The 26794-nt window shown below is 41.7% G+C and overlaps 1 protein-coding gene across 1 annotated transcript in view; it reads right to left on the bottom strand.

The window, feature by feature from the left end:
• Positions 1 to 26794, bottom strand: part of tei (irregular chiasm C-roughest protein teiresias) — a 314069-nt gene that overhangs the window by 4051 nt on the left and 283224 nt on the right. The window contains exon 10 of the mRNA XM_069118895.1: positions 5052 to 5230. Within this exon, the coding sequence (XP_068974996.1) occupies positions 5052 to 5230 (179 nt within the window). The remainder of the gene's footprint in view (positions 1 to 5051; positions 5231 to 26794) is intronic.

Below are 26794 nucleotides of genomic sequence, written 5' to 3'. Positions count from 1 at the left end.
CAGACTCCTTGCGCTCTTTATTCTTCAGCTTTGCTCTTCTCCGTTACCATTCTTTGCCCTTAGCTTTCTTCTTTGTGTCGTTTGCCGAGATGAGTCCACGTCGACGCACGTCGATGTTTTACGTGATTTGTGTGTACCCTTTGTCGAATTTGAACGATTTACGATAAATTAAGTACATTCAGTACATTCAGTTTCGACTTTGTCAATGTCATGTTGTTGTTATTTTGTTTGTTGATGTTTGTTGTTTGTTACGTCGGGCGACACTCTACCTAGACCTGGCCACACACCGCGGACAAGATGGTAACCAGATGTCCGCTCGCCCTTACTGCGTACCCTCAATATTCTCAAGTACCCTCCATAAATCTCAGTAATTTCCTAGTCGAGGTCCTTCGAACCGAATTTCTTTGCATTGTTTCCTAAAGTTTATTGCCCACCACGGGTTGACACGGGAAAGTTTTCGTTCCTCACGTATGAGGCCTCCCACCAACGACTTTACCTCAAGGGCGGTGAGCATCCTTCCTCACCCACCACCATAACAAATAACCAATTAACAACGAAGCCTATTTCCCTTACTCTCTTAGCCAAAATCGTCACCAACAAATCCGATGGTCCCGTGCGCTAGACACACCCATCCTTAGCTTTCCTCCGTCACAGCATCATCACCGAACTTCACTGATCTTCCATCTTTCAAGCAGTCAACATTCCTTGACCGGGTTTACACCCGTAGATCAGTCACTTACTTATCTTACACATACGCACCAGCGTAACTATCTTCTTCACAAATTGTTGGAAGAAGCTGTGATTTCTAACTTATTATATCAGTGTCATATTCAGTTAAACCACCTCTATTATCCTAAACGAAATAGGGGATCGATCATTTCGTGGCGTCGATTATCTAATCGTGACGGGAATTTACGACTCCCGTTGGCGTGCTCCTCGCGATCGCGTCTCTCCGCGAGTGATCGAACATTGTTATCAATGTTATTTCGTCGTGATTGCTCTGTAATCTATCACGAAGACTTCTATCGCGAATGAAGTTCCATAATTTTGTTAACTTATAGATGTTATTAATATTTTATCATAATTCTATATTACATGACGAAAGCACAAGAGTTACCGTTTGAAAATGCCGGAAAAATAGTTCTCGAGGATCAGAAATATCCGGAATACGCTCGTCAGCGTGAAATCCAGCGAAGAGCGCTCCATTCGGCACTTTTATTCTCCGTTGAAAACCGTATTCGCTGTAAACGATCGGAGATGCGAGAACAAGGTGGCAATACCGGGACCCTTTTATCTCGTATCGGCGTGGAAGACTTCTTTTCCCGGTGCTTGATGTACAAACAGCGTTCGACCGGAAACGGTGTCGCTTGCCTTCGTACGACGTCCTCCAGCGTTTCCCTCTCTGTCCAACTGATTCGTCGGTCGTGTGCAAAGAGTGCAAACACACGGAGGCGTCGCGACTCGTCGTTTCTGCGTCGCGTCGTGCTACGAGTTTGCTCCTTTTGTTCGTCGTGGAGGGTCGATCCACGGGAAATTTCATCGAAACTTTCGCCTAGCAACTCAAAGCGAAATTTCTGCGGCATTGGTCGAAAGCACGACTGATAGTAGTTAGTACGTGATTTATCTGTCTATCTCTCTGACCATCCTCTTCTCTATATCCCTTGTTATCCACGGCTGCAGTAGCGGGTAATTAATTCGTGGAATTGCAGCTGCCCGACCAGGGTTACGGAGGGACCACGTTGCAGCGTGCAAGCGAAGAACGACGAAACTGAAAACGGGTGCACGTGTTGCGGTGAACGTAGTTATTTCGACCTAGATTCTGTTTTGAATACCTCGCACTGTGTCGATACCGGCTACCAACAAACCCAGTGTACTTCCGCCGACGAAGAATTAATAAGCTATCCCCTCTGGCGTGGTCCGCGTGCTACGTAATCACGTCGAGAAAGGAAGAAATTTCGTATCGCATGCAGCAGCCTGACCGACGCGGTGTGCTCGTTCAAATAAATTGGAAAACACGTTAGCGAAATTTTTATGGCTGCTCCGTTACGCAGTTTACCTCGAATCGCTTCTTTTTATGAATCAGCTCTTCTCTATGAAATTAACGTATTACGAAACAATCTCGCAGCTTTATCGCTGGCTGTACTAAAGCGATCAAAATCGTTGTATTATGCGTATAATATATCGGAAATATATCAGCGTTTAACTTTTTCCTTTGTAACTGAGGAAGAAGGATACGAGTTGTGATTTGAAAAAGCTGCTTCTTTCTTTCAAGAAAATTCTATCTTTATCGATGAATCGATATCGATAATGCGCGATAGTTTGTAAGTAATTAACGAACGCGACGGAAACTAGAATTTAGTGTTTCGCGAGAAACGTAACGATTTAAGCCTTCCTTCATGTAGGATAGGAAATATGTTTCAGTTTTCAAATCGTCGTCTGTTTTCCAGGCAAACGGAGGAAAGCCACGATTAATCCCTCTTGGAGGAAACGATATTATAGTCGAACGCAGCACGGAATGACTGTTCGAGCGTAGACGAAGATCTCGTGCATGTCTCAAGAAGTGGAATAATGCAGGAACAAGCGAAACGGCAGGAGAGCTTAAACGCTTTAAACGCTCTTCCTTCCTTCTTGCCCTTCTCTCTCTCTCTCTCTTTCTATTTTAACGAATGATCCCTCGCGATGAAATTTCTTCCGATAAAGGAGACGAAGAAACGAAAAGATCGACGACGAAATTAACAAAGATGATCGTTTCCTTCTTCTTTTTTTCTTCTCCACTCGTTCAACGAATTAAGAACGCTGGCGCGTGGGACAAAAAGGATTAAAAGTTAGTAAAAACAAACGTAACACACGTGCATTAGTAAATCCCTTTAAAGCTATGCCAGATTCTTTCCTCTCCTCTCCTCTCCTCTCTTCTGCTCTCCACTTTCTGCATCAGCTACCGATCTCTCTTTCTCTGTTCTCGGTTCCACGCGCTTCACCGTTATTCCTGATTCCTCGGAAAAACAGTTAATCCATCTTTTGTACGGAGTATCTAGACTCTGTCTGTCGGTGAAAAATAAAACGAAAAGAGAGAGAGAGAGAGAGAGAGAGAACGAAAGATCGAAAAAGGAGAAGAAAGGCGTGCAACGACGTCGCGCGGAAATGAAATAAGCGCCGGCACCACGTATGAATCCGGTATCCCGTTTCATTCTTTCGTTCTCTCATATTTTCACGGTATGCAACAAGCGTTCACTGTCTCACGGCTTCTCTTTCCTTTTATTCCCACCCTTTTGTCCTCTTTCTACCTATTTCGCCGAGAAGAAATCACGTTTCGGCCGGTTCTCGTTCGTCGTCCGCGATAAAAATATAATTCTCGCGTCCCGAGAGCTGCGAATTCCTTGTTATTCCCGTTTGTTGGTGTTATTGTTGGGAAAGCAGGAATTGTCTGGTTGCCGAGGCTCGCGGACTATCTTCAAAGTTAAATTGCACCGGATGCTCCTTCGTTGACCCGGTTGAAAAGCGAGCCTGGCTTCCTGGTGATCGTCGTTGCGAGAATTCTTGCATTCTCGAACGCGAATCGAGATATTTTCCCCTCGTGTAAAACGAGTCATTTCTGCTTCAGACGAATCCCCCCTCTTCGTTTTACTTGTTTCGAGGATCGAAACGCTGTTTCGCGGGAACAACGCGGCGAGTCAGACAACTGGAAGTTGCTTTAGCGGGCTGAGTATTTAGTTTGAAAAATCGCTATTTGTTCGTTTTCCTGGCTGTTAGTAGATTTATTAACAAAACCACGTAGGCAACGTTCGATAACGGATTAAAGGATTTACATACTGGAATTAAAGATTCCGCATGAGATTATGGAAAAAGCAGATGGATGGAAATACGTAAGAGTGCGGCGTGTAGGGAAACGAAGAATTCTGAAATGGAAAGCAAGAACGAGGAGAAGGGTTGCGAGGAATAAAATCTTTAAATAAGAACTAGAAGTCGAGCAGAGGTATGAAAAAAAAAAAAAGATTTGCAAATACAAACTGGGAATTACGACAGAACTCGTGACAGAAAGGATTTATCAAGGGGTTTGCAACTATGTCGGCTTGAAAAAATCGAAATCTCTATTGCATTTTTTTAAAACTTGACACGCGTAGAATATCGTGGTGAAAGAGTATTTTGAAATTCTAAAAAATAGCGGAGTTATAACTCCGAATACGAGTGCATCCTTTTATTTTAAAGACAGATTAACTTAAAACTTTAAACGCATTTTTCACGAAACTATGTTTTTCGACCTTGCGTTTAGTAGACCTCCGAAACTCTTCATCCGATTAACTTGGAATTTCTGCACATTGCACCGCGTAACATTACGCAATACGATGTACGTTTGATATTACAATCCGTTGAATAATTTGCATAAACGTTCAGAGTTGATTTCTTTCAAGGAAAAATAAAATTTGATCTTCTTATTTTTCGAAATTGTAGCAAAATCGTACGCTACATCCGAAGATAATCTATTTCTGTATAAGATCGCGTAAACAATTTTTTCATTTTTACAATCGAGTTACGTTGGCTGCAAGCAAACAACGTTCCGCTGGATATGAAGTCACATAACGTTGCACCACACCGTCATTTTATAATTTTACGCAATGAAAAAAGATACGAACGCAGAGCTAACAGGCTGCTTAAAGTTTGCTATAAAAATCTTGATTCTTTATCGAATACTTGTAGGCGAAAAAAAACTATTAGATTTACCCTATTCTTTTTTTTTAGATCTCCGGGGTTGCATACTCCCTTCGAGCGAATTAATAAAAATACGCGTGAAATTGATTTACAAAACGAATAATCCACGAACAGAAGCAGTAACGAGAAATATTAATAATTTCCATCTTCAATTTTCAATGTACGAAAAAGGCTGAACAAAAATTAACTGAATCCACAACGAACAGAAATTAAGAAACATATTGGAATGCTGAGGAAATGATCCACCACGCGTTAACGATATTATCATGCTTCGATGTACTTTTCCATGTACAACCAAATCGAGCGAAAAATTGCGCGAATCCGTAAAAGACCAAGAAACGTACCTCGATAGCAAGCGCTTGAACACCATCCCTGGCCTCTGTACCAGGTACGTAAACGCTTTCCTCGGACATCCAAAGCACCTTGGTGTATCTCGGCTCTGCGCAAAATTCGACGACGATGTTGAGCGATTCGCCCTCTTTGGCCGTGACTGTTTGACTAGGTGGATGAACCATGGGTCGACCTGCAACAAAAATTCGCAAACAATTCTGTTATCCGTGAGGTCATGGCAGCGTATACGCGTTTCTTTCGTCGGTCGTAAATCCACCCTTCGGTTCCGCCAGCGTAACCTAACCCCTCTTATCTTCTCTCTCTTTCTTACTTTCATTCTCTATGGAGCTTGCACAGAGCTTTGTGTCTTGTTAACTGCGAAAATATCTCAGCATGTAGCTAAACGACGTAATCTTCCGTAATTCCTGTTAAATTATGTTGTCGTCGCCGCGTGTTCGGCGCGCCACCGTCATGTTTCTATCTTAAGTGGAACTTCATTAAGGTGATCGAATGAAACGGTGGGCACGCTGAAACATCGTAGCGTAGGATAACGGAGTTAGGCGAACGTAGTAACACAGCGAATTTAGTGGAAAATGAAAATATCGATATGGCCGTGGGAAATCCTTTTTAACGCGTATTTATTCCGCGAAGGTATTTCCAGTTTCCCCTATAACACGTTCGGTCGGCGAATTGTCAGACAATCGATATTTTACGTTTACGCGGCTGGTTATTAAAACAAGTGTTGGAACGCTGTGCATGAAGTCTGGCCACGCACAATATCGCGCGTAGTCGAATTTGCTTCACGCCGGTTAATTTATTCCGCTTGGCAATCATGTCACAATGGCTGTTACAAACAATGAAAAGGTTGATATGTTTATCAAGTTTATACGCCGCTTTAATCACTGACTGTTGCAGTAATTTATCGCGGCAAGTATTCTCGTCCAGTGTAATCGATATCAAACACACACATTCACCATCTCTTCTATAAGATACCATTCGTGACTAACCAACTACGAATTTTACAAATTTTCAAGTCTTTAACATTTTATCTCATTTTAATGTAATTCTGGTTTAATTTAAAAAATGCACCTTCTCGTTTCGCCAATGGCTTTCCGAATTATGTCAGGCGTCTGTTAAACGACGTACGCGACCAGACGAAATAAACCATCTTTTACATTTCCATACCTCCATTCTTTATCCATTTGATGAGACATCGGTGTCAGTTGCGCACGAAATTCGCTAAACGACCAACGGCGTCCACCGCGCCTTTATTTTCTCCTATTATTATTTATGGCCGTTTTTCCATGTTTACGAGCCGGATCGGATCGAAACATCGGCTTTTCCGCGTCGATTCGCGGTAACGCCCGCGACGCTTTTGATTTACTCGTTTCCACGAGTTTCGCCGATCCCTGCGCAAACACGGCCTCCAGCCATCGAAACTAGACATTTACAGCGTGACAATGCGGCCGCAACCTATAGCGACTCGTTGCACCAAGAGAAAGATAGAAGCAAAGCGAGCAGATAGAGAGAATCGTAGCCGTGACTTCTCGATTTCAAAGCCTTAAGGCGATCGTGATTTCCGGGACAGTTTCGCTATCTAGCCTCGTCAAAGTATCCTGATCCCTAGAGGCACCTGCTGCAAACGTGGCCCAACGTTTGCAGAAAGGAAATACATTTGGAAATCATGAATCAATATGACCACGTTTCGGGTACCGGCATTCAACGCCAATCGTTGTTTCGTGTTTCAATTTGTTGTTCGATACACTTACACGTGTCTTCGCTTCGCGACTAAAATAAAAGTTTATGCGAGAATTGAGTGACTTTCGAGACAGTGTTACGATACGGAAAACGCGATACACGTAAGTAGTTGTTCCGTTTAGGAATCGCGAGAAGAAAGACGAACGAAGACTATGAGATCCCTACAGCATAGTTTTCAGCAATATTGTTCTATCGTCGTTTGTGCTTGCGACAGGTACGCGGAAAATGTTACGTCGGTGTAAAAAGCGCAGAGTATCGAACGTAAGAAAAAGGCGAGAGGGAATAACCTGGATTTTAAGCCCGGTAGATCTGCGTTTTAAAAGCCACCACATCGGATGACAAAAACAATTCATACAGCTGAAGTTCACGTAATAATAGATATGCATCGACTCTCTCGTTATCTATGATTTTTCGTTCGAATAATAGGACTTGCTATTTCAGATAACTGGATTCAATCTACAGGAGTTCGTTTAATCGAGCTCCGATTAGAATTTCGTTCCAGTAAATCGAACGCTCGAGTCGTCGAGATATTCGAATTACATACTATACGAACCTTTAAATATTCCCTAACGTTCCTTCTCGCGATTATCGTAAGGTTCGTCTTTCGAAAAATCTTCTTTCAGAGAATAGAAACCCTATTCGGTTACAATTTTCACGCGTTCACTAGCTTGTTAGCAACTGCAGGTCTTCCACAGAGATCCAACGACCGAATCCAATAATCTCTAAAGGAGCAAACTTTTCGGTTTTACTCGAACGCTCTTCATTCACGGTGTCTTATCGAAACGATCGACGTAGGAGAGACACTAGCCACGGCCAGCGGCTGTGCTCGATGTCGTGGCAGCAGCTTTGTTGCTGCACTTTGGCTAATTGAAGCGTGGATGCCGGCCGGTTGGCCAAGACGAGCTCGTCTCTTTCGCTCTTTCGCCACCAATCCCCTCTTCTCACTCGTCCCCTTTCTGCCCCCGCCGCTCCTTTTAGCCGTTCTCATCTGCATGGATTTCCTGCTTCGTAAAGCAAGCTTTCTGACCCTGGTTGGCCTATCTGCAACGGTGAATAGAAGCGGAACAGTACACTCGGCCGTGGCTGCTCATGAATATTCCTACGACTGAAATTACTGGAATACCTCGGCTGCGCCTCTTGTTTCTGCGGGGAGGGTGAAAGCCGGAGTCGGCCGTCTGTCCGACTGACTGTCTGTCTGTCTGTCTGTCTGTCTTCTCTCCCTGTCTCACCTGCGTGCCGTTTTCAATACCTGCGTTCCACGTTCGATACGCTGCAAACTTTTCGATACGTCCGCGAGTCGGGATTCGACGTGTCTTTCTTCTTCTCGGTTCTTTTTCTTCGTTTCCTTCGATATGGATTGATCGATATACGGGAGTCGTTGAAGCTCATTATCAAGTTTCATAGCAGTTGTTGTAATTGATAGTGCGTTTCGGATGCTCTTCGAACAATTGGTTTCGGTTGTATGTTGATTGGATATCGAAAAGTTTGTTCTTGTTGACCCGTCAGAGTTGCCGCGGTTTTAGATTTCAGGTGGAAAGTTCGTTTAAACACGCGCCACAACGGAACTTTAACGCTGTCTGATGGGCAATGAGTTTTGAGCGTTAGAAATACGCGGGAGGATATAGCAGAGACGAAAGAAGAGCGTTCGATCGGTCGAAGTTTTTCGACGTCCTGGGAATTCTTGTGTTTTATATAACAGTTGAGTCGCTTTGCGCATCGTTGGGTTGTTAAATCGCCAACGTGGCACGTAAAAAGCCGGAAAATGTAATAAATAGATTGCAGATATTTACGAATTTATGGGAGATTTAAATACGCAGGAATGTACAGAACGTATGTAATATGCAGAAATATGAAATACCCAAAGTGGAGTACTCGTTATAATATTTAAAATGTGAAACAAATCCCCGTTTTAGTTCTGTCGACAGACATATAAATTTGCATAAACATCGCAGAGTGCAATAATAAATAAATTTAATTATTATTCGCAAACGTATACCGTACTTATTCGATAACAGTTTAACCAAATGGTTTTGAATGGCAAAATCATGCCATTTTTTTCACCTTTATTCTCCTATGCCGATTCCATTCGTTGTGCCACGGTGCAACGGTTTATTCGTTTGTTAGCTACCACTCGGCTCCATTTGCCGCGAGCGCGTGTTCAATTATACAAATGAAATAACCGGCCGATAGTTTCTGAACTTCAGCTTGACGGAACAAAGCTGGCTTAATTCCGCCATTAATTCTAATTGAAATGATTAATGAAATCAACGACGGCGAGTCGAAAACGCGGCGCGGCATCCGAATGGGATCAGAGCTAATTTCAGGACGATGCTCCAAAGCCCACAAAATGCGGTTTGCGTCGCTAGCTCGAACGTGTTCCGCGAAAATGTAAATGCATTCGCGAAACTGCCATGTAAAATTCCCGTACGGTTCTCCACCCCTTTCACCTCCAACTTTGCCCTCGCGTTAGCGTTAATCTTCAAATTCGAAATACTCTTCGTTCTACTTCTTTCTCCCTTCTCTCTTCTATTTTTCCCCCTGCGTTGAAAAATTCTTGGATAGTCGCGAACTCGAAGGACGAGTACGTGGTAGAGAGAAAAAAAAAAAGAAGCTGAAAGAAACCTGCCGGTCGTTTCGGTGAATTTTTTATACGGGCCGCGTCGGCCCGCCAGCGCACGTGACACACATGCGACTCTATGCATTATGCAGAACGTTATTAAGAATGTGAAGAAACTCCAGATCCTTCGTGTTCTAATTATAATTTAAGCTTCTTCCGGCCATGAATAACTCAGCTGTGAGGAATAAATTGAAAGGGAGATGCGGGAGCTCTTTAACTTAAGGATCCTGAATTAAAAACCACGTCTTTGGACACTTTTCCGTGCGTTTCGTGGAACTTCGTCGTGGACGGTATCGTTAAATATTTAACAGCTAGCGCGTGAAACGATATCTTCGATTTTATCGATGTTTTATCGGTATCTGCGGATCTATTTTGACGGAAAGTTAATTACCGTATCAACGAGAGCCATCGTGCCATTAAAAAGAGAGTATTGCAGCAACACGAGGTTGCAGATAGAATATCATTTCCTAAATTATTTAGAAACTATATTCAAGCTAAAAATTAATCGAACTCTAGCGTGATTCTTATTCGGTAGGACTCAAGTTGTTCGAACTTCTCGAATTCTCATTCTCAATTCTTTCACGACATCTGTACGACTCGCGCTTCTCAAATTTTCAATCGCTCGCAACGTTATTCGTCGTAATACTTTGTTCACTCGCCGACGAGTTTGTCGTCCATTCTCTCAAAGGTACTCGATCATTTTTTACAACAGTCCCTTTTTCTTACTTCTCACCATAACGAGAATGAAACGACCATCGAGTTCGACGACCTTAGACGCCATGAAATCCTTCGGTTCGTACGGGTCGCTAGACAATGTGTCGTGTAAAAAGCAACACGAAGCTCGTTGCAAAGGGTGGGCCAACGCGAACGTTATTTCAACGAGTGATGCGCGCTCGATTATCCGTGGCTAGTGTCAAACGCTTACATAAAGCGAAACGTTGTTACACGCGCGAACAGAAAGGACGAAAAAACGCGTGTTCTCTGACGAGTTGGGTGACGCGCATTTTCGGTTGGCAAAAGTCGTCGCTTTCTCGTCGAGCACAGAGGTTAATTATCGATCGTTTAACGGTATAAAAGTGAAAAAAAGCAACGAGCGGAGCAGGAGAACGAAAAACCGGAGGGAAGGTATCGTCTCGTTCGCTGGAGCAAAAACGAATAGAAATCCTCGGCCGGTCGAATTCTGCGTCCGGGACGACTTCCGGGAGGAGTCGCGTTCCCGAAAAGTACCTCTTAGCATGTTAAATGAGCCGTGGGCAATGGCTACGACGGCCACGGTGATTCATTTCTGGTGGCATCGCGGAAAAAGTTTCGACAAGAACGACCACCGTTACGACAACGAATCCCTTCGAGTCGACGACTCGCGTGCTGTATACTTTGCTCCATCGAAACTTCGATCTATCTTAGCAAACTTCCCACCCTTTCTTTTCGCAATTCCGACGCGACATTTAAGTGTTACGTATTCCAGCGAAGCTAACGATCGTCCGTCTTTCTTTCCTTTTCTTTTCTTTTTTATTAATCTATATATTTATCGACGAAATAAATTCGAACGGAATAGCGTTACGTTGATGAAAATCATAGCGGTGCAAGTGAAGATTTCGAGTATTTGAGTATTTCAATTTTGACATTATTGAGATATGTGTAATTTTGTGTGTTAGGCTAGATTGGCCGCGTAGTAGTGACACACGTGTGTGAATATAAGTATGTGGAAGTACGTGTGTGTACAGCGTCTCGAAAAACAGACGAATGTAACTGTCCCGTTGGCAGTGTGGTATGGAAGATGGTGAGACGAAGAAAGTGCTGAGACGCGTGCAAATGTATATCGACGAAGATCCTGGAAATCGTTTATGTTAGAATTTAATCTTAAAGTTAAGATAAATAATCTGTGGAAGACACGATGTTCATGTTGAAATAATATTAGGTGATATTTATTAAACAGAATTACAGAACCAGATGTATTTAAAATATAAGTGGGCGATATGGTATAATTAACAAAGCGTGCAGGTAAAGAATTTATGGATTGTTGACAGTTGGCCAGTTACTCTCAGACTGACTGTACGTAGTGACCCATGGTCCCTTAAAAGATTTTGAACCCCACTCTCTATATAGTAGCGAGTATGACCTGTGTAAACGTCCTGTTCAAATGGTTGTGTAGGTGTCTGTATAAGATTATTTGTGTCCATGTGTGTAATATCGTTGTATTCCAACAGTTTATTAAATAAATCTAAAACTATTTTAATACTAATTCCAAGTGTAACCTTAGCGTTCCTTTACTATTATTTCGCCAATTAAGATGCACAATTTTCAACAGACGTATTTCCTAATTAATTCAGTTACGATTTTATTTTTTGTTACGATATATCTCCATGTGTTGGAAAAATACAGTCTATTTTTTATAGTAATAAACGTAGAATAGGATTTTACGAACATTAGCAACGAACTGGCTTTCGCTATTATGATTTTCAACCCTGTAATTGTAAGAGTGAGTTACGATTGAGCGCAGGAAAATTAGGTCGCACAGCGTACTTATGAGAGTTTATATGCTACAGTGTTAAATAACGTGGATGACATAAAAAGGTGTAATGAATCGCAAAATTTATTGGCTACGTTGCAGAAATGATTAACAGAGTTAGAGAAACCATAATCCGTTTACAGAGATACAGGTAACAGGATTAAAACCAGCATATTTATTTTTGTTTGCGGAATTATGCGAGTTACAATTGTATATCGTACGGTGATATGATTAAACCGTTTCATTGGTGTAGCTGCACGGGTATAACGGATTTCATATACAGCTAGTAAATCCGAGTCTTTTGAAATTGTAAATATTTGGTACAAAATAATTTGATCGAACGTTACGATGCTGATAAATTTTGAAAGATTCAATGCAAAATGTTAAATAAATATAAGTAAATAAATTCTTCAATGTACCGCTATCCTAAGAATTTACTTTATCAAATTTCCTGTCATATGTAGTTGCAGCCTTAAAGGCCAAATCATTTTTTTAACCAGATATATGACAATTTATTTTTTGGTCTAATTTGGGAACGATGTCTCTTACCGAAACTCGTTAGTCGACCGGATCGATCGAATAAATTAATTACTCGTTATAAATTCATACAACTATTTCCTCTCGTCGTAAAGGGGTATGGATCGCGATAAAATCCCTGTCCCCATTTCATATCATTACAGGTAATTTTGCAAATTGTACCGCATTTTTCCACCAGTGGATTCGTCGTTAAATATCCTCAGATTAATTGGCCGTACACGTGCGCAATAATGTAATTTTTAAATTAGAAGCCCGACCTGCAGGCATTACCGCTAATTAAACAGTGTTTGCTGGATCTGTAGGTATACCTCTCTCATTAGCGACGTGTATTACAAGATACGAAAAGATTTTATCCTAACAGTCGCGTTTAACCGAAAATATTTCTGTCCACCGATCGTCCGACTATGCGTCGACCGTTTCTACTCGCTCGCTTGGTTACTTGACAAGAAAAGCAGGAAGTTTACACTCGTCGCTTGGAATGCCAATCTTTCGAATATAATTCGTCTTTATTTAAGGGTTCTCCGTTGTTTAGGCGCTGTTTCATGTTCGTTAAAAGTAAATTATATCGTCCAATAGAAATTGATTTGTCTTTGAATTTGTTTGAGAATTTTTAAGCTGAGCGGATGTCTGAGCATTCCCTTTCACTCGATACTGATACTACGCACAAAGTAAGTACTTAGAACTGAAAAGGTTAATACTTATACAATCATTCATAAAATATTTGAACGTACTTCGCTCGATTCCCATTTTATTTAAATACAGGAAACCCGTTTTCTTCTTATAAAAGCTTTAGATGTAAATATTTCAGGAATTTTCTACGATACTTTGTTTTTAAACAACTCTTAAAAGGTTTGAAAGCATTTTTCACAACCTATCGATACTATTTGATCGTAGAACGTTGCAGTCTGTGTCTACCATGGAGAGTAAGGCTTGAGCAACGCTGGTTCGAGCGGACAGCGTCTGACGCGGCACTGTCCTGCTCCACTTTCGAAAGCGCTATTCGATTCAAAAGCAATCTATGCGTGAAATTGCCAACGAGAGGGCGAACGGGCGGACACACGGCCGAGCGGACAGACGATGAAACGAATTACTTGTACGCCGGTCTAGGCAGCCTGCGTAACAGCTTGCTAATTAATCGATTAATTTCCAATCTCGGGATCAAGAGCGTAAGTGCACTATCCTGCTCGCTTCTCACTTACTTTGCGTCATAATAGGCACGCGTCTTTGATCGCTGTAATTTCATAACATTTAAACGTTTACCCTAAATTTTCGATCGGGGAATTTCTAATAGATCTACGTTCTTGTTCATTTTAGGCTACTTGTGAAAATTTAAGTAAACTTGCACAGTGATTGGAAAATTATTCCATCCTCTGGAAATCGATATGTATACAAATGATTTTATAACAGAAATTCAAAATTTGAGAAGATTCCTTTGAATTTCCTATCTAATTCACCTGAAACTTTTTCTTTACTTAGTAGAATTTAGAATAGAAAACTGTGAAACATAATTATTATATTGTATTATCTTTTACGAGAAAGCGACAACTCAATTACACAATGATTTCTTTTTTAATTTTTATTTAAAACACTAAGGTCTCACCCTTGATCTTCCGATCGTTTGCTGTTTATTCTCAACTCTGAAATTCACTCGATTGCTCATTATCAACCGCTTCTGAACGTATCTTCCGCAACTATTCTCGCACGTTGCTTCTTTGCGTGTCTCTTGTTCGATTCGGCTAAAGACGTTCTGCAGACGCTGCTAGAAATTCAGGCACGTTCACGTTCCTCTTTCCTGCTCTAATATCAAACGTACGTTCCACTTTTAACGTTTCGAACTCTATCATACACGGTCGCGTGAAGTTTCTCCTCGTGAAGTTCCTCTTGGTAGTTGTAGTTTAGTGACGTGAGAAATAGTAGTTCTTAGAATATTTACTTTATATTTGTAGTCAACATTTTTTACTCCCGTATTTATTCAACGTTTTATCCCGTTTCCATTTTAGTTCAGGAGTTCGCTGCATTTTGCATAACGCAACTTTTCTTTTTCACATATATCAAAATATCGTAGTAAGATAAATATCGAAGTATTTGCGTCGATCTAGCTGCAAGTAAATTATTAAATTGACAATAACGCGATAAATATCAAACTTGACATGTTTTTCCAAACATTCTTCAAGCTCTACACCGTGCGTCGATAAAAATAATCGTATTAAAATTCAACGCAGTGCTTGCAATTGCAGCTGGAAATGAGGTCGATCTCGTACACAAACAAGATTAACCCCACGACTCATTCTACTAGAAAGAAAATATAATTTCCAACAAAGGGTGGCCGTCGATTTCTTTCTACTTTCTTAGAAGATCAAAAGTGGAAAAGCTACCAACGATCCTCCATATTGCATCGTGTTCCTTCAATGGGAGAAAGGCAGGAAGGGAGAGGAAGAAGTGGGGTGAAAGGGTGCACCGGGTTCGAGATTGCTCCACCGGGAAGAACGATATATCCCGGAAAGTTTTGACATTATCCGCGCTAGGATTCACTTGGTTACATGTACCTCGACGCGATAAGAATCAACGCCCATTCAAAACGCGCGATAACGTTCGCAGGACGACGCTATTGTTTCAAGGCGCGAGCCTAGACCGCAGTTATCTTCGCATTGTTCTCGATATTCATTAAAACATTTGCACCCTTAGCACAGAGACACAGACAGCTTCGTCCGTCGTTCCGACTCCCCTCATCAGCGCGTCCACTTTTCAAAACAATCATCCAATTGTACGACTTTTCGTGAATATTCCGACCAGCAACCGCGAAACTCGAGTAAACAGCTGCGATACACTTGCAAATATTTAGCGATACGATTTTTGCTACAGTTCGTTAGACATTCGGGAATTTGTACGTGAATGTTCAACGAGAGACGTTGTAGAGGAATGGCGGTTAGTTGTCGAAGAGAGCGTACATAGTTGTTTCGTACAATGATACGCATAGTTCTCCCAAGGTTTGTAATTTCATTCGAAGAGTACATTATTTTTGATATTGCAACTTTTACACCTTTACCGCTATGGGTAGTTTCATTAAGAAGAGCAGGAGTATACTGAACAGACGAAACAGAAGTTTCAACGAGTCTAACGTGTAAATATCTAAAATGAACAGTTTGTAAAAATACTAAAGCACGTGGTTTAGTGGATTTACACTGGACTGTACATCACGAAAGTTCAGTTTCCTGTGGAACGAGCGACCGATGTCTGCTTGGTCATCTTGCTGGGTAAACGCAGGAAGACAAATTTGACGCTAGCTGGTCCCTGGAGTTTTCAATTTGTCCTGAGTTAACACCTAAGTTAAGCGCGCCGCGTCGGTATCGTCGGTTGGTCGGTTCTGCGAATTTTTGTTTTTCTTTCGCCAGGGAAACCGAAACGATATGCACGCGTACCCGCGACAAAGGAGGAAACTTACGTTGCGGCCAGTTATTCCCCACGGAGAAAAGGGTTAATTTGCAATTTTACCGGTGGAACAAGTTTGTTCGGCTTGCGGCCTCTTCCCTTAAAGTGACTCGTTTTAGTCAAGTAGCTGCACGCTCCTTTGCGTTGTATGCGGAGTATTAAGGAAAAGAAGCTCGTAACGTTGTTACCAAGCGTTAAGGAAACGAAGGTAGCTTACGGCATGGCTACATCTTGTTACGTCGAATGAAAAATTCACGCGTTGTGAATGTAGGAGGTGAAATTGAAATCATCGTTCTGTTATACGTAGTATCGACAGTTACCGCTGCTTGACGTTTTAATTCGAGTCTTTGCTTATTATGGACGTTTCGGAAAGCTGGATGAAACGAGGAAATTTCAATAGAGAACATGTCTCGTATCAGGAACACGGTTGAAGCATACGTAATATTGTTAAGAAGAAGCTCAAAGTTTACGACACGAAAGACGTCATATACTATAATTCTCCGCTGTCATCCTTACGCTGTTACTAACATAAAACATTTCAATTAAAACCAAGTACACAATCAGAAGAGGGAAGTACGTTGCCAAAGGTTCGAGAAACGACGCGGTATAATAACACGTTTAAAAGTAGCGCCGAGCACAGAGAATATATCGAAGAAGCGTCTACGACTGCTTGGACAATTAAATATCACGCGACTGAGGACTGAAACTTTCTTCGTCCAGAACCAATCTCTTCCCATTATTTATTTCTATTCGTCAAACAAACTCTTACCGTTCAACTCCTTTCAATTTTCTATGTTGCAACGATAATTGCAACGCACCCTTGTCGTCTGGACGATTCTTTTTCTCCCCGAAACTTGGTATAAGAGCATCGCGCGGAATTCTCGTATTGTTTGACGTTCGACCGCGACCGAGTTCTTTCGTCGTCGTAGAATCCTCTTCATCCACATCCTCCGTGCCGGAAGTTTCGGCGCGCTGGCGGAGAACGTTTTTTCCCCTTGGTTGCGCCGCTATCAATTCCACTTTCGTCCGCTTTCCGTCGGTTGTTACCCCGTACATTTACAAAAGGGCGTAGTTTCTCTCTTCCGCGTCGTTACTTCTCCCTTTTTTTCCTTCTCCTCCTTTTTCTCCCTTCTCGTTCTTTGTTCTGCGCTTTTTCGCTCTCTCTTTCTTTTTTTCTTCCTTACACCGACGATTAATCGAAAGCTCGCAAGTCGGCCGAGTTTCGAACTGCAAACGGTAGAACCACGTAACGAGGAAAAATACTCGCTGCGAGTTGTCGGCTCGAGTTCGCGCAATCCGTCGATCCTTCGTGTATTTGCTTTTTTAGTCATTTCTATCTGCCGCATTTTGGACGAATTTCGATACAGGAAAAGGATGAAAAAGCGAAGCAAAGAATCTGCAGCTCCAAAGACGTTTCAATGTTCCGAATCTGCATGTGAATTACCTATTTCTTGTTCATTATTTTAAAAGTAATACCTATCACTTTTTAATCTTATTGAGATATGTATAATTTTGTGTGCTAGACTAGATTGGCCGTGTAACAGTGACACACGTATGTGAATATGAGTGTGTGGAAGTACGTGTGTGTACAGCGTCTCGAAGAACAGACGAATGTAACTGTCCCGTTGGCAGTGTGGTATGGAAGATGGTGAGACGAAGAAAGTGCTGAGACGCGTGCAAATGTATATCGACGAAGATCCTGGAAATCGTTTATGTTAGAATTTAATCTTAAAGTTAAGATAAATAATCTGTGGAAGACACGATGTTTATGTTGAAATAATATTAGGTGATATTTATTAAACAGAATTACAGAACCAGATGTATTTAAAATATAAGTGAGCGATATGGTATAATTAACAAAGCGTGCAGGTGAAGAATTTATGGATAGTTGACAGTTGGCCAGTTACTCTCAGACTGACTGTACGTAGTGACCCATGATCCCTTAAAAGATTTTGAACCCCACTCTCTATACAGTAGCGAGTATGACCTGTGTAGGTGTCCTGTTAAAATGGTTGTGTAGGTGTCTGTATAAGATTATTTGTGTCTATGTGTGTAATATCGTTGTATTCCAACAATTTATTAAATAAATCTAAAACTATTTTAATACGAATTCCAAGTGTAATCTTAGCGTTCCTTTACTTTTATTTCGGCAATTAAGAACCACGATCCTCAACAAATCTCACACAAAATTCTCTGCAATATTCCTTGCGCGTGCTTTTATTTCCCCGACTGCTTTTCCAACACAGACGGTCGAAACGACACCGATCGACGCACACAGTGCACAGTTAATCGTACGTTGTTCGAGGGGGTCGTGTGAATTTGAATTCGTTTCTAAGATTTATCCGCCGGAGATGGCAACAAGGGTAAAGTGGTATGTGGAATTTTCGTGCGCGATCGTAGCCCCGCTACGAATGAAATTTTAGTTTTGGCGTACGTTTAATATAATATGAGATTGCGTGTCTCGCGCAAGAATGATTCGTACCAAGGACGGATCTCTCTCGTTGCTTTTATTTTTAATCAGAGCGGTTCAACTTCGAGCAGAACGACGATGAGATACTTTTGACGTGTTCATAACTGGATCTGGACGTTAATTTTCCCCGTTATTGTGATTACGCAACTGAGAAATTTAACAGAAGTTAATTATAACGTTCTCTAAAAATACGCAAAGCGAAAGGGTAAACTAGTATCAGACTAAATATTTGAATATCAACAAGTATTAATATATCGCGGCAGCATATGCGATGTAGAATAATATTTGATTGTAGAATTATTATTTGATATTTAGAACGCGCAATAACATCGTATAATTGAATATCATTCTGTATTGATTAATTCCAATGAATTAAAATTTTCCTTTGATAGCGTTCCAATTGTTATTCCACCGCGATCAATATTCATTTTATTTTCGTCCAACAAACGGTCATTGGCGACTGCGAGCAAACGATAGCCGTATTTCCCTTCAATTTTTCTCACCTCGAAGTTGATCATCGCGTATTACGAAGATATCGGGAAAACACATTGCGGTACGTTATTTCTTTTTTCGCAAGACCGATACGACGAAACAGATTGAAAATTACAAAAACATACGATACGTATTCGTGCTGGAAGTGGCTGGAATGCGACGCGTATAATCGAACGGGGAAAAAAAAAAGAAGAAATTTACTATCTTCTGGTAAAAATTGTCCGTATGCTAATGATGTATGCAAATGTAGAATAGCTTGGAAGCGATCGAAATATACGGCGAACGAATTGACGAAGGAAGATGTAAGGATAAAAAAAACCTTTCTCCTTTGCAAACGGTGAATACCGTCGATCGATTTGGCAGGGGCAAAAGATTTTCGATGGATAATCGAGAAAAGAAAAGAAATTTGCAAAAATTGAACGTTCGTTCACGAGGGCGGTCGATTAATTCGGAAATCGCGTGGCCGTTTGCATATCTATCGGAGCGTCGCCTCTCTCGTTCGGCTCACAATGCGAAAAGAAAGATGAAAGAGGTAGGCGTCGCGGCAGAGACACGAAGTGCCCGCAGTGCCTCTGGAAGAAGCCTTAACCGCATTTCCTGTCCCATTTTCGGTAGTGCCCCACATCGTCGAAAGCTACAAAAGCCGATTCCACGGAAATAAACCGCCAGAAGGCTGACTAAGCCGTCAGAAAGAAAGGAACGGAGTTAGGGGCGATGGCGGGGATGGCGGTGGCAGCAGCGGCGTCTGCGGTGGCTCGAACTTTTTAACTTTACCACCGCAAATCTGACCTCCTTCTTTTCTCTTTCCCTATCCCTCTTTTCACCGCCATGCCGCCGTGAAAATCTAGCAGATATCAATCCGGAGCAGAACAGATCGCATCACGATCCTTCAGATATGTTAACGTCGACAGAAGGTCGAAAAGGGGAGCGGAGGGTGAATGGAAGGGAAAAGTCATCGAACGAATGACCGGGGAGTGGATGTTGGAAGGAAATGGCTTTGTCACGGGACGTACAATAACGCGAGTTTCCAGGATCGTGGTCGATGCTGTGTCACCGAGATTTTTCCACGTTCATTCGCGCGATCCAAATTCAGCTTTTCATTAGGATGAATTATAGAAGAGATGTCCGTATTTGTGGGTGAAAATTTTCGTCGATGGGCAGGATCGAAGTTTTTAATTAATATTTCCAGTAATGGAAAAATTGATTAAACTAAGATGAAAGCAAACGTTTCCCGATCATTTTTGAAGTTTCAGTTACTTGCGATAACACTAAACTCCTAACATCCAACGTACTTTTTCCAAGTTTTAATTTAATAAAAAAATTACGAAACGGTCAGAAGCCGATAAATAATTGTGAAACACGTAAGTAGTTGAAGATTTGTTAAAAAGGCCGCTAAAATGCTAGAGAGTAAGTTACCATCGGGACGAAAGCTAATAATGAAATTTCAAACGAGAGAAAATTTAATCTCGAGGAAAAATTTATTCGAAATTACCATTTCCACAAATCCTTTCATTACGATATTTCCAGCATTCGCATGAAGTCATCTTAACGCTCGATGCGACGCTAACGCGTTAATTGACTTTTATGCGACGCGTACGCCGCTCGCGGAGGGTTTAAAGATAATTTCCCATTATTTCTCCTTTAGCGGATGCGCGCCATCTCCATGCATGCAGAATATATATACGGGGGGACGTGCATTAATGAACCGACGTAAATTCAACGGGCGCCAGGAATGCTGAAGCGAGAAGAGAGGCAAGAACTTCTCTTCCGTAGAGATGGTGGGGTCATCGTTAAAAGGAAAAGGCGAAGAAGACGAAGAAAAAGGGAGGCGGCAGGAGGGGTGGATGAAAAAGAGGAAAAGTGGAAGCTGTCCTGTGGAATTCCATGCCGCGTGATTACCGTCGAATTAACGAGCGTCTCCGAGATTTATCTCGCAATTTGGATCGAATAGGGTCACGGCTCGTTGACTGCTTATCGTTCGATCGAACTTTTATGTCATCGATGTGCTCGGTCAGCTAGTCGAGCCAATCAGAAATACAGTGCTGTGCAAAATCTTACAGAATTTTACGGATTCTTCGAAAATCGCATGTTTTCTTACTTTCCAGTGAATCGAACAACACACTGTGTAATATACGGTCTTGGTACGTTCGATTCTTCTTACGAAATATTTCCTGAGAAGCATATCGATCGATCGGAATAATTTTTAGATAAATTCCTTTGTTCGTCGCTTTATGGGTAAGCTGGAATATACTCCGTAATATCGAGGCAAAGAAAATATCGATAGCCAAGACGTAACAGATAGTATTTTTTTCTTTTTTTTTTTTTTTTTTTCTTTTTACTGATCTAACTACAACAAAATTGATGTCTGAGACTTTTGCGTTATACTGTACACTGTACATGTTCGAAGGCAGGAGATGTACGATTCGGTCGGTCTGGCTCTCGATTCGATATACTATTGAAGGAATTGGATTGGGGAATTGCAAGGTCGGTATACGCGAGTCTGCGTGTATTTCAAAAGTGATCCCTTGTGCGATAGAAGGTGGAATTTGAGGCTTATTTGAAATCTGATGCGAAGGATCGATGCGAATCGACCGTTGCGTGTATAGCGTGTAGTCTTTCGAACTTGATGGTAAAGTTCTAGCAGTATCTCACACGCTGAGCAATTCCAATAACGCTACAAACCTAGAAACGTCTGAATTGAGCTGTTTATACATTAGATGTTACCCGCTGGTTCTGCTTGATTTGTCGATTGAGTTTATAGACCGGTTAATTAGCACGTTTGAAATGGAAATAGAACACGTGGAACGGCAGCAAGGACCGACGAATGGGATGAAAAATTTAGCCAGATGGAGAAAGTTGAACTGTGAATTTTTTCACCGTTCCACAGCAGAAATTTATCGAGATACAGTAAAAGATGCCTGTTGCTGGAACAATTGAATTTTCCCTTTCTATTTCTCGACTTTTGCCTAACGCGAATCGAGACAGAACTCGAAGCCTATTTCAAACATTGTCATAAGAATTTGGCAATAGCTTCGATATCGATCCCGGAATTCAGTCGTTTGAAATTAAGTCCGTAAAAGAATTGGAAATTCTAAAAAGAATATATATCGAAAGTCTATCCGAATGTTCAAGTGGAATAGTCATCTTAATAATTTGATATCTCTTTAACATTCCGTTTGAGACTGGCAACTTTAATTCTACGGCAAAGCGTCGGAGAATTTCTGAAATCTAGGATGGAAAGAAATAAAAGTTGTACCTTATAATTTGAAACGCGGCTACGTATACCCGATATTTCGCTGACTCGTCGGTTCTCAATCAGAAACCCGCGGTCCGTAAGAGAGGGACGGTGGAAGGAGTAGTATAAGAACGCTTTAAATTGCATCAAACTCGAGGAATTATGTAACGTTAAAACGATAATTGAAATTGGATACGATGGCAAGGGAAAAGGGGTGAGCGAAGGTTCGGTTAATAAAGCCAATTATGGGATGATTCGAAAGAGGTGGAAAGGAGATTCCTCGCGGCGGATATAGCGGAGCCGAGAATTTTCCAGCTTTCCTCTATTCGCCAGGAGAAAAGGATGAAATTGCTGCTAAAAATTCTGTTTCACCGGCTGATATTCCTTCCACCGCTTTAAACATTCATTTTCAAACGGTATTCGATGGTAAACAGCGATGTATGAAATTTCGGCCAACGTCGGCAAGCGGTGAAGCAAAAACCAGAGAAAAATGAAAACGAAGGAAATGTGTGTTCTACGCGACGAACGCGTATCGATTTGATCGCATGATCGAAGATCGATCGTGAATTTCGTTCGTAATATCCAATCTCGGACACGGGCTAATAGCGTTTACTTTCGGTCGAAATATTCCTACGGAAAGAAATTTAGTTTTACTTCTATGGAATCTGGAAAAGCGTAAAAAGGAAAAAGATTTCAAACGTTCCGAGAACATCGTGTTTGATTTGCCGTGTTTTCGGCAAACTTCCATCGGAACTTGTCGATCGCTTCTCGAGAGACTCGTTCCATCGATCTTCGTGTATGAAACGCGAATCATCGACGATTTATTTACGCTCGGATATCGGTGTTATACATAATTATGGCCGTTAATTAATCGAGTAAACTGGACAAAGCTATATGACCGTGTGCAAATGAAACGAGACTATTTATACACGATTGAATTTATAATTAAATTTTTCTTGCGGCAAAGCGCGTATTAATGGCCATCGCGATTATCCATCTCGCTATCCTGTAAACAACGAAACTGGTCGAACCAGAGCCGATTCCGACGATTTCTGTTTCATTATAACACCGTGTACCGAATCGCTTTCGGGACGATCCGATCTGTTCAGCTTTGTTATCTTGTACGAGGATAAAGATTTCGTTGGACAGAGACGAACGAAGAGAGGGAAACAAGTCCCTCGGGGCGATATGTCGTTCTTCCGGCTATCGCGTCCAACTTTCTCTAGCAACTTTCCAGGGGAGGAGTAAGATGGTGGAGAACGAGAGGATACAGGTGGGGCGAGCTAAGACGAATTATTGGAATGCCGCAAATATTTCTTCCGGGATTCCTTCCGCCTTCGGGGTCGGAACGTTTATCGTGGAAGAACGTTAATACGTTGTTGCGCAAGCGTCCACCGAGAACGTTAGAGTATTCGGTGTTTGGTCAACGGGCCAGAACGATCGGCCGTTTTGAAACGGTGTTGAACGAATATAATGCACGTTTCAGAATATGGTCGTATAGCGTGAAATTGAATCGACGCGCCAGGTGACTTTTACTTCGGAGATAATTCTAACGTCTCTGTTCTTTTTTTTTTAGATTGATGTATCGAACGAGCGTCACGCTGCATAGATAGCTTTGATTCGCGAAATCTTCAAGAAAATACGTAGCAACAAAATAGGAATACGAACAATGATTCGCTGCGTGCTAAATATTCAAACTCTCAGTTTTTCCTCTTCAAAAACTCGAACTAGGTTCACATGGCGATTTGACAAAGGTTTCGTTGATGACGTTCGTGAGCTAAACGTGCGATTTAACAAAGATAAAAGTTAGATAAACAGCTAATAAAATGTTCCATATTTCCGTCTTTCGATTACCAAATATCCTATATACAACGAACTGCTTTCTGATTATTTGACGTTAATATCCGAGTATCCTGATTATTTGCATCTTCGAATTAAGCTTTTAATATAAAAGGATGGAAGTTAATTCTTAGTTAATTCCTACATTCGCGGAGAAACGTTTCAGAATAGAATCCCCTTTACGATAATTGTTAGCTCGGAACGGCGGGCAGCATTGAAAATTATTTCACGTTTTATCCGATCGTTGCAACGGCTGAATTATCATCCTCGAAATACGATTATGGTTCCAGAGCGACGATGTTACGCGAATTTTTATGAGATTTCCACGATATACCGAGGATACCAGTGTTTCGAATCAAACTACATTTTAAACGCTGATCTACATTCGCTGCTGCACCACGTTCATCCTCCTGTATGTGTTTGTTTGTCTCATGATTAGAGTCGATGATGCATCGACGGGTAAATTTTTCGCGAAAAGCTTGTTACGCGTTTGCTATCGACTGGCTGTAGTTTGAAAATTATGTGACACTGATTATTCTCTTCGAAATGACTCTCATTTGTAACGTGGGAAATGTAGATAGCAAAATTGGTACTGTACTTGAAAAATTGAGATAGATAGACGAATAGACGGATAAACCTGTCGCGGGTACCGTAAAACGCTGTGGAAATTCAATCAAATATAAATTAAAGATATAAATTACTAAGCCGTGTTTTTTTTTTCAAATTTGTGGCGAAATCTCTGAGAAATTTAACGTTTTATTTAATAATATACGCACGGAGTTCAGTTAGAGACAAGACAAGAAGCGAACGAGTCCTCAAATAGTAATCAAATGGTCTCGTAAAACTAGTCTCGATCTTCTCTGTTAATCGCTATCCTAATTATTTGAGAAGCTTTAAAGCTGCCGTACGAGAATATCGGAACGCATCAGCGTTTCACAGAGAGTTCTCTTTGACAAGTGGCGTTTCATCGGCGAGACGATGTAGTTTCTGGGGCGTAAGAAGCGGCAATTTGTCGACGAAGTTTCCGGTTGATCTGATGGTACGGCTGCTAATTAAGCAGCTGCGGGTGAGTGAATTAAAACGGGGTTCTCTTAGCAACCAACGACACCCGTTATCGTCTGGTAATTAATAAGACGGTCTTCTCGTAATTATGTTTTTGTTTTCTCCGCCCGTTTCCATCTTTCTCTCACTCTCCATTTTTTCTTCTCTCTCTCTCTCTCTCCTTTTAAGTCGACAAATTAACGCACGACCGCGCCGTTTGCAAAGTAGGAATATCGGTTGGCACGGATCCCAGGTTTCGCTCGTTTCTCCTGTCTTGGAGAAACGTAGGCACAGAAGGGTGCACTCAACCGATGAACTTTCTGCACCGCAACCTATGATATTTCTTTCAGAAATTCTTTCGGCAATTCAATCGACTGGAGTAGCTACGCGTGTCTCGTGGTCGATCGCAGTCCAGGGATTATCCGAGTAGTCTACGAAGAAGATCGTTTAACGCGGTTTCCCCGAGGTTTTGAATAAATTTGCACTCGGACCAGTTCTTAAATCGTAGAGGATCGAAACATAGAATGCCTAGAATTGCAAATTTTTGTCAGTTTTCGAATTCACAAAACCTGCGTAAAAGACGAAGACGAATTAATCAGTTTCATTACTCTGGTAATTTTAGCGCAAATTGTACGGCGGCTGGAACGTTCACGGTACTCTTAAAACAAGTAACAAGCTCGTCGTACGGTACCTAGTTCACCACCGGACTTCCACAAACTGGATCTACCTTATCCCCGTCACTCACCCCTGTAGTGGTGGTAAGTTTTAATGAAACGCGGCGTGGTTTACAGGCAGCATCGAGGCACGATGACGGCGTGACACGAGGCACGCGTGAAACTTCCGCCCGTTATCGCGAGACGGACATGCCAGCCTGTGAGTACACGCTTAACTTTAAATAAGAAAGTCTGACTGCAAGAGGCGCGGCGTGCTGTCCGATACAGTTTCCGCCCAACAGCGGAAGTATGTCGCCGAACGTGCATCGAGAAATATTATCGCGTCCAAGTTAACGTTTCTCTCTGGCTTTCTACTTTATCTTTTCGTTCGACGTTCGATATTTTCCTTAGTCTTTTTCTCCACAGACCAAGAGAATTCGTAGTCTGTTTGAACAAGTTTATTCTGTCGCAAGTTTACGAGAAAATTGCAGCAGTCTGGTATTAGATGTGTTTGGCGATCGATGTCCATCGAAATGTCGTCCTTGATCTTTGCTTTCTGCGAATTTTTTACTTTATACGTATGTAGTATCGGGGAAAAGGGTCTAAAGAAACATCGAGTTAACCATGAACAATGTCGCGAGAGCCGAGGCGCCGTCGGGTCCATCAATGTGTCGTCGGTCTTTTCAATTGTATAGTTTTGTAGAAAACAAAGTTTGTCTGCGGAAGACGTGCGTGGTGGGCCTAGGAAAAGACAAAGGGATGCTAGAACGGCCAGAATGCGAGTTGAGAGAACGCAGTGTGCCAGTTGAGAAGGGCAATGCGAATCGAGAAGTCAGAGAGTGTAAGTGGAGGAGCCGGAGAGTATGATAATAAGACGTACGACGAGATTGTAATCAGTCCTTTGTATTGAGTACCGCTTATTAAACTAAACTAAACTCTAAATAAAACATCATTACTTGTTCTTACTCTAAGATCCATATAAGTTACCACACGTATAATTCGTCGTTACTCGATCTATAATTTAAAGCGGTATCGTTATCAGAATCGATATCAGAAGCGATATAAAGAATGAAACTAACCTATGATTAATTACATGTTACAAAGCCATAAACGATCGTTCGACATCTTCGTGGAATTCGTAAAGCTGGCTAAACGCGTCTAAAGCGAGATTTACGCG

This window comes from Bombus flavifrons, chromosome 8 (genome assembly GCF_040668555.2).
Source record: "Bombus flavifrons isolate JBK064 chromosome 8, iyBomFlav1_principal, whole genome shotgun sequence".
Classification (NCBI taxonomy): Eukaryota; Metazoa; Arthropoda; class Insecta; order Hymenoptera; family Apidae; genus Bombus; species Bombus flavifrons.
Note: the sequence above shows the minus strand (reverse complement) of the source record. Positions and strands in the feature narration are given on the sequence as shown.